The sequence below is a fragment of the Phyllostomus discolor genome, chromosome 5, assembly GCF_004126475.2.
Source record: "Phyllostomus discolor isolate MPI-MPIP mPhyDis1 chromosome 5, mPhyDis1.pri.v3, whole genome shotgun sequence".
NCBI lineage: Eukaryota > Metazoa > Chordata > Mammalia > Chiroptera > Phyllostomidae > Phyllostomus > Phyllostomus discolor.
In genome coordinates this window covers 29,188,919-29,208,828 of record NC_040907.2, presented here as the reverse complement: position 1 = coordinate 29,208,828, position 19,910 = coordinate 29,188,919, and the positions used below count along the sequence as shown (strand labels likewise).

The window sequence follows — 19,910 nt, the reverse complement described above, 5'->3', positions numbered from 1 at the left end:
CTGAAATGGGGGTGGGGGTATATATGACCTATGGCACACCATCCTCCAGGCTGCCCTGAGAACACAACTGGAAGTGTTGGACTGCACGGGTTTTGGAAACTGAACTTGGAGTCTTAAAATTTTGGAGTTATACATTGTCAGGTTTTGAAAAATCCTTGAACCTCTCTGTCAAAGACAGACACCTGAAGGAAGTCAGAACCATTTTGCTCACCCCCACCTCACCCAGACACACGTGGCTCCCTGTGGTTCCTGAAACCAGTGGAATTGTCCTTGAAACTTACTTTGGTAACCACTAGTACAAGTCTCTCATTTTGTCAAAGCCCAGAAAAGGGAGGCAACTGGCTTAAGGTCACACAGCAAGAGTGTCTGAAGTAGGGTGAACTCCCAAATGACTTGAACTCCTAGTCCAGGCTCTGGCACTACTTAGCACAGCACTCAAACATGAGTTATGACCCAGAAGATGGGACCTAGGGACAGAGAGAACCTTGTGCTGCAAACTATATCCTTCCCCAGCTCTCAAGGTGGAGATCCTTAAACAAGGACCTTGTGTGAAAGGCTGCCCAGTCCTCATCTCCAGCTTGTGCCCTCAGGCTGAGGCAGAGGAGGCAGGGAAGATGTGAGTGGCAGGTCTCTGGCTCCAGGACTCCTTGGAGTCTGATGAGTCTGTGCTTTGTCCAGAGAACAGCATGGGGACTGGTTGGCACTCTCACTTTCCTTGGCCACCTTGCTGAGTGTCTTGGGTCAGTTACTTGGCTGCTCTGAGCCTTAGGTTTCAACTCTGTCACAGCCAGGTTTGATGATGACCTGTAACCAAGGAGAAGACAGAAATGGATTGTGTGAAGCCAAGGTCCTGGTAGGGGTGAGCCTGTAGCCCCAAAGCTGGCCAGGCTTGGGACTGCAGGTGTCAGCATTGGTGCCCTGCAGGCATGTAATGTAAACCAGAGAAAAACTATCTGCTTTTTCACTTGGATCCTTGTGTTCATCTTCTCTTCTCATTTCTACTCTCCTTCAGGCTAGGAGATGAGAGGCTCAAGATACTCTTTAATTTTTCTTTTACCATTTACTGTCATGACTCTGAGCAGGAAATTGTTTTTTGTTTGTTTGTTTTTTGTGTTTTGTTTTGTTCTTTTTTGTGTGAAAAAGCAGGTGGAGGGGTTGGGAGGCTGCTTGGAATAATATATGATTGTCAGGTTCTGAAGATTATGCCTTCTCCTCCCTGTTTCTTCAGCCCTTTTCCTCTGTTTCTCAAACACACACACCCTCCCCAGCCAGTACCTGCACAGACCTGCAGGGGCTAAGAGTGACCCAGAGAAACAGGTAAAACTAGAAAGCAACAAAAGCAGGAAGAATGAAGACAAAAGGCAGGCCTGATAGGAGAGAGAGACACACACAAACACAAGCCACAGGAGGCAGAGAGAGGCAGAATCTGTGGGCACACATAAGAAAGAGGGAAAGACAGAGGCTGGGAGCTCAACAGACATGGACAGGTGATGCAAGGGACTAAGACAGAGGGAGAAGGTGGAATAATGTTTATTCATCTCCTCATGGAAGAATAGGAAGGAGGCATGGAGTCGTGGGTGATGAGCCAGAGCTGTGGGAGGGAGACACGGGAGGGCTGAAGGGCGACTGGACCAGCAAGGAACTGGCAGAGACCAGACAGAGAAAGAGAGGCAGAGGCCATCAGGCTGGGAATGTGTGTGTGTGTGTCTTGAGGGGGGCAGGGGAGGGATGGGTGTCAAGTCCAGTGTCCTGGGCCAGCAAAGAGCTGGAAGAGAAGCCAAGAGCAAGAAGACAGGTGGTGGCAGACAAGGGAAGGTAGTCAGACAGCTCTGGTGGAGGCAGAGGGAGTGGGAAGGTGAGGAGGAATGGGCAGGGAACCTGTTTCAAGGAGAGCCCCTGAGAAACACAGCAAGAGGGAAAGTCTTGTGGATCAAAGAAATGGCAATGGGCTGAGGAGAGAGAAGCGGGGATGGTTAGACAGGAACCTGCCACAGGCGAATCCAGAGGCAAAAGGAGCAATAAACAGAAGGCAAGTGGGAGAAAGGCAAAGAGTGAGCTGAGACCCACTCAGAGGAGGCAGAGACTGAAAAAGCAGAGGAGGTGTGGGACCCAAACTTGGAGGCAGAGAAACAGAAGCACAAAGAGACAAATGGAGATGAATGGAAAGCAAGACAAAGGGGAGGCAGACAGAGAGGGAACAAACCCAGAGGAAGAGAAAGGAATGGAGGGACACAGACAAAGAGAGGCAGAGACAGGCAGCCCTGTACACAGTCACATAGACATGGGGAAAGAGACAGAGGCAGAGAGAGATGGGGAGGAAGGAGAGAGGGAGGGAGGGAGGGACAGACAAACAGATAGACAAACATGCAGGAGACCAGCAGTGGGAACTGCAAAGCCACCTGGAGCTCCTGCAAGACCCTATATGGAAGGCAGCCAGTAGCCTCACTTTCTCCCCAGAATGGGGACTGTTGGTGTTCTGAGCTTGTAACCCTGCCTCAGACTCAGGGGGCCGCTCCCAGGACCCTAGCCAGAAGAAGCTCCTCAAGTCACCTCTGGCCCAGGGAGGAAACAGCTGACTCCCACTGTGGCAACTCACTCCCCGAGGATGTTCAAGTCATACCCTTGTGAAGGCCCAGGCTGGGCTGGGGTGGAAGACTCAGCTGTGGGGGGAGTGCCAATCTTGGTTGGGGGATGGTTGTTGGGGCTACAACTGGGCCCTGAGGGCCCTTTTTTTTCTTATCTGCTCTTCGTTTTCCAGGAAGACAATGAAACACCCTGGGAGGGAGGTGAAAGGTGCTGAAGGTCATGATATTGTCCTCCACCGTTGCCAGGCAGCGTGCCCAGGGCCCTTTCAATAGTTAGAAATTCTTGGCAAAATATTTATGGTCCTTGAACTTTCCTGCTCTACAGACATGTTGGAGACCTTAAAGAAAAGATTGTAGGCTCAAAAATATTGATTCCACAAATTAAAAACTAATAAATTATTGGGAGCATCCTGCCTGGTTTCAGAAGCTGTAATCCCCCCCACCCCCAATGGCTAAGGCTGAGTGAGCGACCTTTGGACTGTAAGCTACTAAGGAGACAAGGCTTATCTCTCTGGCAGGGGTGCCGCTTCTGCTCCTTTTTCTCCACCCTGCCTGGCTCCCAATGCCTGGTCAGTTAGCCAAAGACAGGTAAGATTCCCCAAGGGGAAAACAACCTAAGACAGGCACAATCATGTGGAGGCTCCAGGGAAGGACTTGGGGGGCTATAGCAAAAGGGGTGATGGACCCTGGCCCCTCAGCTATGACACAGCCTGAGTCCAATTTCTGGCTGCAAGATGTCTTCTAATCTCTTGGCTGCCTTACTACCCCTGCTCAAGACTACCCCTACTTAAGCCTGAGACAAGAACTTAAGCCTGAAACAATGTCAGTGGTGGGCACCGCCCTGTGCTGGAAAGGGCAATCAGGCCTAAGAAAGAATATGTAAAATCCTGTGAAACCTGCTTTGTTTAGAATGCTCTCAATTAAATGATAAGGGTCCAAGCAAGAAGTGAGTTTATTCCTCAAAGTTTTGTGGCTCTTTAGCTATCTAACCCTGACTCAAAATAGGCCCTCAGAGTTCTTTGTATGTTACCTATTGTTTGATCCTTACTGCCTGACAATGATTACTGAGCTTTACCTGTATTCCTCTGCAAAATGAACCTAATAAAAGCCCGTTGAGGAAAAGGCTCTCGCCCCTTCTCCTTTGAGACATCCACCACCTTTCCTCACCAAGCAGACCATGTCTTAGTAGACTTATTCTCATCTGTGGCAGCTGGGGGAGCCCTGTGGGCAGACCTCCCCACCCCATAGTAAATGTTTAAATGACTATTAGTATATAACATTTTATCAGTCAATGGCAACTCATAAAACTCATATATAAGGTATATGATTATACAACTTGCTGTATTGTCATATACTGATAGAGTAATTATATTGAATGTGGGGTATCAGGACATTTTAATAGGTATCTTATAAAGTACGATGCCCATAGTGGCCCTTAACTGCCCAGTGGCATCTCTGGTGTCAGCCCTGGAGGGTGTGTTCTGTCTGGCACTTCAGATCACTTGGTGAGCTCTCCTCCAGGAGAGAAGGGGCCAGGCTCCTGCTGTGTCACCTCACTCCCCAAGTGTTACAGAACACAACAAGGAGGGCCTGGGATGATATACTATTATTGAAAGAAGGCCCTGGGTCCATTATGTCCGCTGCCAGAGGAAAGATGCCTCTCAATGCCAGAGATTCATGAAAAGGAAAGGAAATATTTATTTAATGCTATACTAACTTAAAGTAGTGACCTAATGTCTTCACCAAAATCCCAAAGTCCCTTAAAACACCCACAAACAGACACAGTCCTTCCTTCCTTCCCCCTTTGCCCAGTCCAGAGTACCGTATCTCAGGAAAGGAAATAGAAGTCCATGGCTTAGGCAGTCCTCTGGTTCTTCCCAGTTACTACTCCATCTTGACTGGGAGACCTCCCTGGGTTCCCGGCACCCTCAGCTGAGTCGCCGGGATCTCTGCTAAAACCAGGTGGTGGTTCCCCCTTCTAAAGCTGTGGGGGTCCCCACTCTGCCAGGCCGCATGGTTCCCTCTCTCTGGGATGCGAGAGTCTCCACTCTGCTAAAGACGCGTGGTTCTCTCCCTCAGGGCTGCCGCGTGGTTCTCCTTCTCTCAGGGCTGCAGGAGTCTCCACTCCGTCAAATCCGCGTGGTTCTCCTTCCTAAAGCAGCATGGTTCTCCCCCTCAATGGCTGCCAAATCTGGGTTTTAAATCCCCGCAGCCAATCTTCCTCTGCAGCCTCATTTCCGACTCCTCCCACACTCGGCTTCACATGCCAGAACTCGAATCCTTCCAGCTTTACTGGGCTGCCATCATGAGTCTGGGCAGGCGTGGCCCCATGTCCTGGAGCCAATCCTCTCTGAGCTCCCATGCAGGCGCTGTAACTCAGGGGACCTGCCCCCTCAGTTACATCTGGGTAGGGAAGTTACTTCCATTCCCCTGGCTTAGAGCTGATCACAGCTACTTAACATATCTATGCAACCAGTCAAAGGTTATAGATATGCCAAATGACCACGCCAGAGTTTAGCTGCAAGGTTGTTGCTATGCTAAACAGCTCTCAATGGCCCTGCTCCATTTGTCCCTTCCCCCAACCCACACCCTGGGCGGGGGGGATGGAGACATCCCAAAATCTCCTGGACACCTTAAGTTCTGGACCCCATTTCAAATGCCTATTTGGGGCCCCCCTCTTGGCTGCACCCTGTAACAATAGGACTGTAGCTTTGAGGACCTGAGAGTTAACAGGAAGAACTTGAATTCTGCCATTCTGAGACAGTGAGGCAGCAGCAGAAACTTTGCATTCCCCTCTTTTGATGTTTCTGGACAAAGGGCAGGGAGGACTTTAGCCCAGCCTGGAGGGCAGAAGAAACTTCAGGCTCCATCCTTTGTGAGAAGGTGGTACAGCTGGCCCAGGGGGACTGGAGTTATATTGGAACTTGTCCCAGTGTGTCCCTGCAGGACCAGGCTGGGGCTTGGCCAAGAAGGAGAGAGTCACAGTAGGGAGAGGCCTCTGAGAGCTGAGCCCAAGAGCCTGGCTTCTGAGACAGGAGGCCACCCCTGCTCATACTACCCTCCTCTTAGGTACAGAAGGATGGCGGGAAGTCACAGCCAGGGTTCTGGAGACTCACTGTACCTCACACTCCCCAGAAAAGTCCCCTCCCATCTCCTTTTTACTGGCTGCTCCTGTGACCACAGTGAGGGCTCAGTACTTTCTCCATGATGACTGGTCTCTCTCTGGGTCCCTGTCCTCCTCTCCTGATCCTGACCCAGCAGGGAGTCCCCTGCAGCACTCACTGGGCTGGCTACACAGGCCTCTTTCTTCACTCAGTGGGAACTCAGGACTTGATGGGGTCCAGTGCAGCTAAATGTGATGGAGGTCCCCTCTGAGGCCCTCAGAGCTGGAGGCCTTTCCCTGCCCCACAAGGAACCTCCTACCTTGAGGGTCTCCTCACAGCTCTGGAGGGCTGTTCCTTTCTCAGCCTTCCCTTGGCCCAGCCTGGAACCCACTCTCCCTGGCTGCCCAGCCTGAGAACTCAGGGACTCCTGGTCTGAGATCCACCTCCCTTCTCAAGTGCCATGGCCCAAGTTCGACAACTAGGCTCTGTAGGCAAGAAGGGTTCCCATTGGTTGTACAATCATCTTCTTGATCTGCAGTTCTGACCTCATTCCTCTCCTGCTCCACAACCTTCATTGGTTCCTGTCTGCACAGTTCAGTTGCAGCTTTTCTGTCCTGCCATCAACGCCCCCTGAGCTGACTCCTGTAGCTCAGCCACCTGTATATCCCCAGAGAGCCCTGACTCCACATGGCCAGGATGCCCTGCCACAGCCTGCTGTCTTGAAGACTCTTGCTGTCCCACACTGAGCAGCTCCTCCCTGGCACACCCATGCCTGCCAGTTAGCTCCCCCTTCATGAGAGCCCTCCAGGATTGCTCCTCTGTTCCTCTCTGTGCCATGGTTTCTCTAACCTACTGCTTGATTCTACAAATGCTCAAAGGTGTCAATGGTGTATCAATGTCACTAATGACTGGAGACAATAGGATGAACAAAACTTGGTCCTGCCCCTACCCATGGCCATGCTGGCAGAAGGCTGGGAGGGATGGAGATGGATGTAGTTGTGGCTAGTGCATGGAGCAGGGTTCACACACAACTATGTAGCCACCTGGAGGAGGGTCCCCCTGACTTCTTCTTTTTATATAAGAACTGTAGAACATTTTTCCATTTATTCCTCTCCTGATATCAATGTTATCATTTTTAATATTTTAACATATCATTCAACCCCTGAGACATTGTCTGTATTCATTTGCAGAGGCAGTGCTCCTTTGCAGTTGCCCAGGTCTATATGTCTTTCCTTGCCTTTCAGACCTTCCATCTGTATTTACTTTCCTTCCTCCAAAGTCCTCACTTCAGAAGTGTCTTGTCCTGCTGGTGATAAGTTTTCATAATTTTGTTATTCTATAAATGTCTTGATTTATCTTCATTCTTTATTGATATATTGCTGAGTACAGAATTACATGGAGGATTGCCTCCCTGGGGCATAGTCCACAGGGGACCTCATCTGAGTGCACCTGCTTCTGGAAGAAACAGCCAGATATCTCAGAGGTCAGTCTGTTCAACAAGTGGGACCCCAGGACTTTCTGTATGTTCAGCAAAGACAGCTGCAGGGACTTCCCCAGAGGATGCCTTCATCTCCATTTTGGGGTGTGGTGATGCCACCCCTTGTCACATTGTGTTCCTGAGGCACACAGGTAATGGGTCTAGCTGGTTGACCCATGGTAATGGAACCAACATCAAAACTGAGATCCCCTTGATCATGAACTCCATAAAACCCTCTTCCAAGCACACACAGTGTGGAAGGCTGGACCTGCACCTTATGGTGGCTTCAGTGAGGAGGGGCAGTTGTCACAAAAACTTACACATCAAATTCTTAGTGAATTTGAGAGACAAGATGATGACATTCACCTAGCGACATTCTGTGTGACAGAAGTAAAGGACTGTGAGGGATGAAACTGTCAGGATGGGTGGGGTGGGACAAAATGGCAGTTGGACTACAACCATGGCAGCTGACCTACAACCCAGAAAAGATGGCTGACTTCAAACCAGGGAGCAAAAGTGGTGGGCTTTGCCAAAATGGGTATCCGCATAGCAACCTGAGCCCTAGGAGAACCACCAATGATATATTGCCACTTTTTTTCAAAAGGGACCAATCCCCAGCTCCCACGAAGTGAACCAATGAAAATAAAACTGTGGTATATTCCCTGCTTGGCAGTGACTTCCTCACCCCCACAGTGGGGACCGGGGAATCTCGCCCTGGTGCGAAAACCCTAATAAAGCTCTATACTGCCTAACTTTGTGGCTGATTAGCATTTATTCCTCGGCAGAGCCTAAGAAAACCTTTCAGGAACCACTTTCAGTAATTTATGGCCATGCTGTCAACATTAAAACTACACAGGGTTACAGAACCTCCTTCCAAGAACTTGGTCCAAAAGAAGAGCTGCACCCTGTGTGAGTATCAACAGGAGGACCTTTGATTAGTATTCATGCTGCAAAAGCAGAACAAATTTGTGTTAGACTGTACCCGTGGATGCCACTTCTGACAAGGGAAGTTAGGAGTTAAAGATTTTAGCTGCAGTTATAGTTGATAAGTGTAAGTGATGAATGCATGTGGAAAGCTTTTGTCTCAGGAACTCGAATACATGACTTCCATGACTCCAAGAGGTCAGCAAGCAATTCAGCCTTTGTACCCCAGGGGGCCTGCACGTGCTTCAGGATGGTATCTGAGCCACTGTGTTCCAGGGAGGGAATGTGGTGATGCAGACAAAGAATTATTGACCAGCAGATAAGGAAATACTAGGAAAATTGCTGTCAGACTGCAACTCTGAACTGACTAACATTTTCCCAGCCCCCTTACCTCCCCTTTTCTTCTCCTTATAAAAAGGTCAGCTTGAGATGAAATGTTAAGAGGGTTTTTAGGGTACATGTCGTACAGTCTTCTCAGATCTCTGGCATCTGAATAATGTGTCCATAAAGATCCAATCCTTGCCTTGATCAGTGTGGCTCAGTTGGTTGGTCCTTGTCCTTCAAAGCAAAAGGTTTGATTTCTGATCACGGTACATCCTGGGTTGTGGATTTGGTCCCCATTTGGCGTGTGTTTGAGAAGCAACTGATCAATGTTTCTCTTTCATATTGATGTTCCTCTCTTTCCTTTCCCCTTTGGTTGATATTCCAAGTCCCCCCACCACTTGTTCAACATATTAGATCTGTCTTGATTTTTTTATACTGATCTCCATCAGACACCGTATTTCCTGGAAATAAAGCTCTGCTCATAGAAAGAGGAAGAATAAGAATAAGAGGAAGACGAAGAAGAAGGAGGAGGAAGAGGAGGAGGAGGGGGGGAGGAGGAGGAGCGGGGGAGGAGGAGGAGGGGGGAGGAGGGGGAGGAGGAGGGGGAGAAGGGAGAAGAGGAGGAGGAGAAGAGGAGAAGGAGAAGAAGGAGGACAAGGAAAGAAGAAGGAATAAGGAGGAGGAAAAGCAGAGTGGGAGAGGAATGGGGATGGGGAGGAGGAGAAGGAGGCTATGCAAAAAGATCTTTTCTCCAGGAAGCTAAAAATAGGAATTACCAAAAAATCAACTTTTGGGAAAAAAAAGAAAAGAAATCAACTTTTGGGCATGACAGAGACCATTGGTGGGGGTTGGACAGAATATGAATTTGAAATCTACATCCATAGAGTCTTAGTGACTTTCAAATGACTTCTAAAATAATCTTATTTTGGCAAAAAAATTTACATGAGTCAGCTGTTCTCTTTTAGAACCTTTCCATTGTTACTTTTCTTTTTTTTTAGAGTGTCGTGATTTTTATTTTTTTAATTTTTTTTAAATTTTATTTTAATCATTGTTCAAGTACAGTTTTCTCCCACCCCACTGTTACTTTTCAAAACAATGCTGACTGTCATTAGCTCTTTAAAGAAAATCTGTCCTTTAGCCCCTCCTTTGCTACATTTAGAATAGTCTCTTTATACTATTGTGAAGATTCTCTATGGGGTATCCATCTGTGGATTTCTCTTTTATTCATCCTGTTGTGTTTTGTGATTAGGAATAATCTTTGAAGATTATTGAAGATTGAAAGGGTGGGTGTTGTCCAAAAAAGATCATCTAAGACTTGCAAAAAGGCAAAAGAGATTTCTTGGTGTCCTCTTGGTATTGTCTAGCAGATACTCCAGGGCTTATCTGACTTTATAGGGGTGTACTCCTTTAAATGACCTTTCATGGAGTAGGATGTTTTACAGCTCTGCAGGTGTAGCTGTGAAGGTGTAGAAAATTGATAGCTGTGCAAATGATTCCTGCCCACAGTACTGTGCATGATTCATATTCATTACAATGCAAATGTTCAGTAGAAAACATAAATTTCTGTAAGTCAAATTCTTTCTTAAACCAGTCCTAATATCTTACTGGTTCCTTCATGAGTTAATGAGTTCAGTGAAATTTTTGACATCTGTTCACTTAGGAAAAGTTGTAAAGAAAAAATTCATAAATTCATTTGAATTCCATTTATTACATTGTTATTCTAGTCTGTTCATCACAAGAAAGTGGAAAGAATATTCTTCAGCAGTAAAATCAAATCAACATAGATACATGTCAAAACCTATTGTTGACTTATTAAATTGAGTTACAGAAGAATACATACTGAATAATTCAATTTTAAAAATTATGAAAATAAATAATAAATTATTTAACTATTGTATCTTCAAAAATTTTAATTAAAGCAATGAAAAATTGTGGAACCTGAAATATAGACACTAAAATGTTAACAGTATTTATTCCAGGTAGGAAGTAATGAATAATTTTCATTTTCTTCTTTTTGTTTGCCTCTGACTTTTGTAATAAAGAAAGCACATAATAAACTAAAAGACGATATAACATGTTCAATGCATGTAATAGACAAAGAATTGACACTCAAACGATATATAACAAGCTACAAATCAAGAAAAGGCAAACAATATCTTATATTTTTGAGCACATGATTTCTTACAATGATAAATGCTTTACATTATTATCTTATTTAATCCTTCCAACAACTCTCGGCAGTGCATACTGTTTTCTCTCCATTACCAGATGAGGAAACTGAAACACTGAGAAGTGATGTAACTTGCTCATCACCACTGAGCTAGTAAAGGGTAGGTAGAGCTGGTATCTCAACACAGAATTCTGTCTAAGGATGATAAATAGTGGTGGATGGACACGTGACTTGGGGTGGTGAACACACAATACAGTGTGCAGGTGATGTGTTATAGATTTGTACACTCACCTGAAACCTGTATAATTTTGTTAACCGATGTCATCCCAAATAAATTGAAGAATTGAAAAAAAAAGAATACAGAAGTCTGACTTCAGAACCGACTACACTCACTTGGTAATACTATCAGCAATCTCATGAAAAGATATTAAATTCACTACCAAGAAGAAAATTTCTAATGAAACAAAAAGCAATGTTGTCACTTTCCATCTATGCAATAGATAAGAACATTAAGATGTTTGAGATACATGAACAACATCAAGTGTTGATGGGAATGAAAAGTGTAGAGGGTAGAACTACTTGGAGGAACAACTTAGGACTATCTGGTAGATTTAAATACTTTGGTTTTATAATATGCAAAGTCCACATATCCATAAATCCTGGAAAAATACTTCTATACAGAGAAATGTCCAAAGACGTCATTGCAGAATTATTTAAATAGTGAAGAATTGGGAATAAACAAATGTTCAATAGCAGATAAGTGAAATGTGGTGTATTCAAATGTTTGTCAAAGGGAACACGCTAGGCCTATAATTCTCAAGTAGTTAGATGTCAGAAACGTGATGCTGATATCATGCTAACATTAAAAAAATTAAATTTATACAAGAACCATTCATTATATCATTTATCCATATGATTGTGTGTAGCAAAAACTGAAAAATACACTGAATAAACTTCAGTTTAATCAGTGATTGATTCAGGGTTTAATCTTTTTAAAAAGATTAAATATAGGAAAATAGTACTAAGTGTTCATTTTGGATGGAAAAATGGAGTCTTTGTTATACTATTTTCTATAATCTCCATGTGTCTGTCTCTTCTGTGGAGAGAAAGATAGATACATACAGATATATATATTATATATATATTACATATATAGTGATATATGGGTATATATATAAACATATATATTTTTATTTTATGAAATATATATTTATTTTCTCAAAATCAAAGTGAAGTTTAAAATGTAAAACCAGGACATAGCCAGTTTCACAAGCTGAGTCCAGACCAGATTAATTATTAGCTATACTGTTATATAGCTATTTCTAGAATAATTGTAGCTTAGACTTTAGCTACAATTATTGCAATTATTTAGCTACATCTAATGCAAAGGGCAATGCTAAATACTATTTGTAAGTGCATGGTTGTCTTTCTCCATAACCTTCATACTCTTTATGTCATTTGCATTCCTAAATCCCATAAATGCTTTACACTGTGGAAAAGAAAGTGTACATGTTAAACATTTGGCTGTGATGACATTGCATTGACATGAACTTACAAAGGAGAAGGAAGAACCCAGGAAAAGCAATAAAGCAATGAACTTGAGCCAAAAGAAAGGATATAGTTTTTACAGTAAAATTCCTTCACTTTCAATACCCATTGGGTGGTAGCAGCTGAAAATTCTCCAACCAATGGGGAGACCTTCAGTTTAGGGGTGGCCACATCCTCTCTCACTGGCTCACAACCCCAGGAAGCCTCAAGTTGATGCGAACTGATGTGTTTTTATAAACCACATGAGATCCATTAAGTCTGCTCAGGACTCAGGACAACTCTGAAACATCCTGAGTCACTGAGCTTTCCCTCTGCCACCAAATACCTTCAGAAAGGCCCCCTTTACATCCTTGTTCCAGAGGCTGTAGATGATGGGGTTGAGGAAGGCAGAGACAACATTGTAGAACAGGGCTAACTTCTTGTCCCACTCTGGGTCAAACCAGAAGTCAGGCCTCATGTACACGATCATGCATGGTCCATAGAACATAGTGACCACAGTGACATGGGAAATACAGGTGGAGAAGGACTTGAACCTCCCCTGGGATGAACAGATCCTCAAGATGGAGGCAAAGATGCGGACATAAGAGGCCAGGATGAGGGACAGTGGCACCAAAAGAAGGATGAAACCCAAGATGAAATCCAACTGGTCATTGAAGGAGGCGTCTGCACAGGCCAGCTTCAGGACAGCAGGGACCTCACAGAAGAAGTGGTTTATCTTGTAGGGACCACAATAAGGCAGGCGCATGGTGAAGACAGTGTCGATAAGAGCCCCAGCTATGCTAATGAGCCAACAGACTGTGACCATCTTGACACAAATGGCACGGCTATGAGCAGGGTATAGTGGAGGGGGAAGCAAATGGCCACATACCTGTCGTAGGCCATAACAGCATAGAGTACACACTCAGCAATGCCCAGGACCAAGAAAATGAACATCTGGGCTACACAAGCTCCCCAGGAGATCATCCTCCTTGGACACACCATATTAACCAACATCTGGGACACAGTGGTGGTGACATAGTTCATGTCCACCAAGGAGAGGATGCTGAGGAAGAAGGACATGGGTGTGTGGAGTTGTGGATCCAGGTAGATCAGGGTGATGATGAGTCCATTGTCCAGAAGGGTGAGGGCATTGATTTAGAGGAGGAGGAAGAAAGTGAACAGGGAGGTTCTGACCTGAGACTCACTGGAGAAGCCAAGGAGAAGGAACTCAGACACAGAGCTGTGATTCTTCTTGCCAAGGCTCTGCATGGTGATCCGCTTATTAAAGACAAACAGGACTTCCTTGATCTGTCCATGGCCTTGTGGGAGGGAGGACACAATTGACAGAAGCTGAGTCATACACACAGCACCTTGATAGAAAGTTGCACAGATGTGAACAAACCTTTGTTGAGTTGGATGAAAATGGAAAGGAAGCTAGGGCAGCTCTGGTGCTGGGGAGTAAGTCAGGAGATCTGGAGTGACACCTGTAATAGAATATAGGCTATCTGATGGCCCACAGGCCCTTCTCTGGATGCTACTCTCACCCGGAGAAGGCAAGGCATCTGGTAGCCATGTTTGTAACAGGGAACCCAGCCAACCCCTGGCTCCTGTCAAATTGCACAAAGGTTGGACACTTATCCTAAAGTGAAAGACCCTCCTGCTGAGGATTTAAAATGGTGACACGAAAAGCCTGTGTGAGTGGCCTGTGGGTTCCTGAGATATCTCAAGCCAGAACTGGTACAGTGGTAACTCAAAATCCCAGGGAAGATGAAGCTGTAGAGAAAAAAAAAGGGGAGGCATTACATCAATGACAGAAGTGCAGTCATACTGGGAAGCAGAGAAGAGACCTCACAACTCTGAGCAGCAGAGAGGGTGACTGCTCCCCAACACGCTACCTCAGCTCTTCCTGAATGTCCCACAGTTGTCACTTACCCGGCTATGTGACCTTGGGCAAGTCCCTTCACCACCATTGGTTTCAGTCTCCCCATCGATTACACTGAGGTGAAACATCTGTGGCACAGAGTAATGGTGAGGAGCATATGAGATACTGTATGTCAAGACATTTTGATATATATGTGTGTGTGTGTGTGTGTGTGTGTGTGTGTGTGTATAAAGGGGGTTAGTATAAGTGGAATAAGTCTGGAAATCAGAGCAGGGCTCTGGTTCTGACCCTGCCCTGACTTTGCTGTTCATCTTGGGTAACTCTGTGGGTAACCCTCTGTGAACTTGACAGCCCCATTTTGAAGTGAAGCTGTTGGACTTGACCACTCCAAAGGACCCTTCTGGGTCTGCTATTTTTTGATGCCAAGCTGGACTCCTATGATCACACCAGTTGCCATGAGCACCATGGGGAGCTGAGCTGTCTGCTGAACAGGATTGTGTTGGTGGGAGACTTGTTTTGGAGCTGGAGACGTGAGACCAGAACATAGGACAATACAGAGAGTGCTGATTCAGGTCAACACACCTGAGTCTTCCAGCCTTTTACCTACTCCCCAGGCACTTAGCCTCTCAGAGTCTGGTGTTTGCCATCTGTAATAACTCCTCCATAGTGGAGAGTGCATGAAAATCATGTGGTTTACCAAGATTCCTCAGTAAGTGGTAGCAATTTAGGTAATGGGAGGATGAGTAGAAGAAAGAGTGGAAGAAAGGGAGAGGGGCTATTGTGGCATTTTCTGAGGTTCCAGAGGACAGGGTTAAAAACATGACTTTGGGGACTGGTTGCTTCAGGATGATGGCAAAGGTCTAGAACATGGAAAAGTTGCCTGAGGCTGCATGGGCAAAAGAGGGCAGTGAGATCTTTTTGTGATGAGCTTTAGAGAACATCAAGAATTGAATGAAGGAGAAAAATGTCCCAGATCAGAAATGCTTGTGAAGGGAGGGGGGAACTAGGGATGCTCAGATTCTTAGACATTGAGAGGAGAGACTCTGAAACAATAAGTCCTGGTCAGCAGTGCAAATGGCAAACCCTGACCAGGATGATAAGGGCTGCTCACAGCCTCCCATCCACCAGTCCACAACCCCACCCTGCACTTTTTCAGTGGCCTCCCTCCCTGGTGCACCCATCAGCAGGTACTGTTTCATCTCTCTTGCCCTTCCCATGCCTCCTTAGACTGGAATTGAAGGCATTTCTAAGAACTTTTCAAGTCTGTCGGACTCCCAGGACCTCTGAGACTGCAGAGCCATGATGCTAACAGCACAATCACAGAAAGATCCCCGTCTGGGTATCGGGGCTGGCCTCCTCTCTGAGTAAAAGACCTTCCAAGATGCCTGACTCTCTCAGTACCTGCCACTCAGTATCTCCACCTCCCTTCCCTTAAGGATTTATCTGCTCAAACACCTTCCATAATCCCTCTGCTTCTGCTCATCCCAGTATCTTCCAGGCATGCAGCTTGGGGTTTCCTCCTTACCCACCCGCACAGTCTTGTAGATGTCGTGTGTTACTATCCCAGCCACATGGTATGCCAAGGCTGTCTCATTGAGATCTTTCCATAGGATCTTGTAGGGATTTCCAGGCTGCTTGTGAAGCTGTGGTCCAGTGCTAGTTTTCTCTGATTTAGGCACCCTTGAAAAAACATTTAAGTCAAAACCTCACACCAGGAAAATTCTATATTCATACGTCCACAGTCTCTCTCCATCTGCCCTAGCCTCCCTGCCCCTTCCCACTCTCTGTAATTCTAGTAGAGAAGAAGGGAGCAGATGCCTCAAAAGGGGCCCTGCAGGGGTGGGTGGGCCCTCCTGAGAAGGGTGTGTGCAAGTCTGGAAAGGGTGCTGGAGATCCCAGTCTTGTTCAGTGAGGGAAGATGCACCCTTCTCCCCTTTCCCAGTGAGTTCGAGAGACTAGGGTTGGGGTTATTTGTCCATTCTTGGAGAGGCCAGGAAAGAAAACTCCCCCAGCCCTTCCCTCAGTTCCACCTACAAATGACCAGCACCCTGTTCTCCTTGACTCACCTTCTTTACTCCTGCAGCAGCATCAGCCTGGTTTCTGGTGGTCTTGGGCAATGCAGTGGAAAGCAGCACGCCCCTGCTCCTTAGCACAGTGGCCCTGCAGGGGAGATGTGCTCCTCTCCTAAGAGTGGCCCTGAAAGAGGGTTTTCCAGCTGGCAGACCATGGATCCTCTTCTGTCAGAATGGTGTTGGAGAGTGGATTTCTAATGCCTGAAAAACCCTGAGGATTCCCTGTCCATGCTGCTAAATGCAGCACAGGGCCTCTGGAAGGAGGAAAGGCACAGCCAGGAAATTAATGCCCCCCAAAATATTTCAGGTGTGGCCCCTGGAGCAAATGAGCTCGGCATCCTTGTGAAGTTTCCATTTGGGGACTGAAGTTTCTTCATACTGTGACACATATGAAGGAGAAGTCCTACGTCTGATCTGCCATCTCTGTGTGACATAGTGATAACACTAAGATGTGCTTTGTTTCCTGTCAAAGCACTTCTGTGTCTCATTTGTTTCCTTAAGCATTTTATCCAAGTCTGTACACTGAGTCGGTAAAACTAAGGTCTGACTATAGATGATATAAATGCTGCCCATACTTACCAGTGTCCTCAAAACTACCATTTATGGAAACCTATTATCCAAGGTCACACACCTCACTGTGGTATAAATGCTACCAAACTATCACTACAGCAGTAACTACCTACTATTGAACAATTACTCATATCAGATGCTATGCCAGACACTACTCAGAATGGAATTAACTTCACAACAATGTCAGTAAAGAATCTGATGGATCAGGAGGAAGAGAGTGCTTCAGAGAATTCAGTGGCTCTTTCACACCACTTACCAGTGGATTGTGTCATCTGAATTTGAACCTAGATCTGTCAGGTTACAAATCATTCTACTGTAGCATCTCTGTGTCCAGGGTGTAGTACTGGTTTATAGGGTGGGGACAATCAGTATGAGGAATGTCTATAAGGCTGGGTGTAGGAGCCACTTGGACACATGTACAGGTGGGCAGATGTACAGTTGTCCTCAGACCCATTTGGAGGACATTCTCCTCAACTAAGTACTCCCTTGAGTTCTTCTGGAATTCAAAGAGAGAAAGGCAGGAGACTGGCTCAGCCTCATTAAGTGCAGCTGGGCAGAGCTCACTGGGTAGAGCCTGCCTCATGGGTGGGAGGCACTGGCCCACTAAGAGAGACAGTCCAGTCCAGTAAAGAAGCATTTAATTTCTGAAGGTGTGGTGACAAAGGCCAAATTCAGGGTAAGGTGAAGTTCCCTGGGAGACTTAAGACCCATGGGGAAAGTGTTTACCTTGGTAGAGGTCAGTGATGAGAAATCTAAGTCAAGTGATACTTATGGGTCAAAGGGTGTCTGTGTGCAGGAAGAGAGCTTGGACCACCAGATGGGCCCTCAGAGGCAGAACTGGATTAGTCTTAGTAACTGAGATAGGTCCTGGAAACAGGAAGTCATCTTAAAGGACAGGTACTCAAGGCAAAGTCCAAAGAAGTCCTGTTGGTGTAGCAGGAGCATGAAGTTGAACGAGCCAGCACCTGAGCAGGACTGGATGCTGTTCCAGAGCATGGGACTGTGACTGCCCAGGTCCCTGGAGATGTAGCACATTCACTCAGGAAACTCAGATTTTCAGGTGTGACAAGTATCAGCCACAGTGATTGGCCCACCTGTGGGGAGACAGTAGGACAGCCAAGGATGGAATTGGGTAGGGTGATCTCATATCCTACTTCTCTTGGAACTGTTCTGCTTTGTTCCTGTTGCAGATTAATTAATTGCTCTAATTATTTTAAACACTCCCCTTCAGTCTCAAAATGTGTCTGAGTTTGGACATTATATGGTCTTCTAGTAATGGGGGCTGTGAGCTGAGTAACTACCTGACCAGGGCAGCCCTACCCAGGGCACAGGAAGTAGATGTTGCGCAGTCTAATCATGGATTTTGATGTGTTTTCTGTCGTGACTCTTTGTTGGTTCTCTGCATCTTTCCCCTCCCCAGGTTTAGGTCTGAAACCCTCAAGAGACGGAGCCAGTGTTGGTTGGGTAATGCAGAAAAGAAAAGAAGAGGCCAGACAGACTGGTGGTTGAATGCGCATTCTAACTACCTCCTCGCTCTGTGACCTTAGCAAATGACTTTCCCTCTCTGAGCCTAATTTTCATACTTAGAACAGAAAACAATGCTTTGAAGGTGAAGAAGGTGCATGTGAGGTGCTTAGCACACGTCCTGCTATCTGTGGTGGAAGGGGGCTCAGTCAATGTTAGGCCCTATACTGACAGGAATAAGTGAGCAGTGTTTAGGGTGAGTCTAGTTCTCCTCTGGGATGGGGAGGGAGAGAGAACACTGTATAGCAGAGACTGGAGTCCCAATGCCTGGGTCCACAGTGGAGGGCTCCTTCCCAGCCACACATGTCTCAGGCAAGTGAGAGGGAACATTCTAAAAAAGGCCCTCTGAATGTGGCCTCCTTGGGATCTGAAGCAGAAATTTCATGTTCAGGAGGAAACTGCACATCTATAAATAAATAAAGAGGGCAAGGAAGTGTATAAGGTTCCCTTTTCTATACATCCTCTCCAACACTTGTGTGTTGATTTGTTTATGATGGCCATTCTGAGCCATGTGAGGTGATATCTAATTGTGGTTTTAAACTGCATCTCTCTGATGACTAGTGATGCTGAGCATCTTTTCATATATCTCTGGGTCCTCTGTATGTCCTCCTTGGAGAAGTGTCTGTCAAGTCTTTTGCCCATTTTTTAATTGGGTTGTTTGTCTTGCTGGAGTGGAGTCACATGAGTTCTTTATATATTATGGAGATCAAACCCTTGTGCGAGGTATCATTGGCAAATATCTTTTCCCATATAGTTGGTTCTCTTTTCATTTTAAAACTGTTTTCTTTATCCAAGAAAATCCTTTTAATTTGATGAGGTCCCATGTGTTGATTACTTCCATTATGTCCCTTTCTTTAGGGGACACATCAGTAAAGTTGTTGCTGGGTGGAATGTCTGAGATTTTCCTGCTGATGTTTTCCTCTAGGACTTCTATGGTATCATGACTTATATTTAAGTCTTTTATCTACCTTGAGTTGGTTTTTGTGTATGGTGTAAGTTGGTGTTCGAGGTTCTTTTTTTTTTTTTTTTTGCATGTAGCTGTCCATATCTCCCAACACCATTTGTTGAAGAGGCAATTTTTATGCCATTTTATGCTTCTTCTCCCTTTGTCAAGTATTAATTGACTATAAAGACTTGGGTTTTTTTTCTGGGCTCTCAGTTCTGTTCCATTGGTCTATGTGCCTGTTTCTATGCCAGTACCAGGCTGTTTTGATTACAGTAGCCTTGTAATACAGTTTGATATCACTTATTGTGATCCCTCCTGCTTTGTTCTTCTTTCTCAAAATTGCTGCAGCTATTCAGGGTTCTTTACGGTTCCATATAAATTTCCAAAATGTTTGTTATATATCTGTGAAATATGTCATTGGTACTTTAATAGGGATTGCATTAAATCTATAAATCACTTTGGGGAGTATGGCCATTTTGATGATGTTGATTATTACAGTCCATGAGCATGATACATGCTTCTATTTGCTTATGGCTTTTTAAGTTTCTTTCTTCAGTGTTGTATAGTTTTCTGAGTATGGGTCTTTTACCTCTTTGGCTACGTTTATTCCTAGCTACTTTATTTTTCTTGTTGCTGTATCAAATGGATTTTTTTCCTGATTTCTGTTTCTGATATTTCATTGTTGTTGTACAAAAATGCTTTTGATTTCTGAGAATTGACTAGGTATCCAGCTGTTTTGCCAAATTCACTTATTAGATTGAGTAGTTTTTGGATGGAGTCTATAGGATTTTCTATGTACACTATC

At 45.4% G+C, this 19,910-nt stretch overlaps 1 protein-coding gene and 1 pseudogene across 1 annotated transcript; one reads left to right on the top strand and one right to left on the bottom strand.

Annotated features, from left to right (window-relative positions):
* The first annotated feature begins 1,728 nt into the window (after positions 1-1,728).
* Positions 1,729-8,187, top strand: LOC114496915 (annotated as a pseudogene).
* Positions 8,188-12,427: 4,240 nt separating this feature from the next.
* LOC114498000 (olfactory receptor 2G3-like) lies at positions 12,428-13,395 on the bottom strand. Its single transcript, XM_028514025.2, is given in 2 exon segments — positions 12,428-12,960; positions 12,963-13,395. Coding segments are annotated over 2 exon segments (951 nt in total). The 5' UTR covers positions 13,381-13,395.
* Between the last annotated feature and the right edge of the window lie 6,515 nt (positions 13,396-19,910).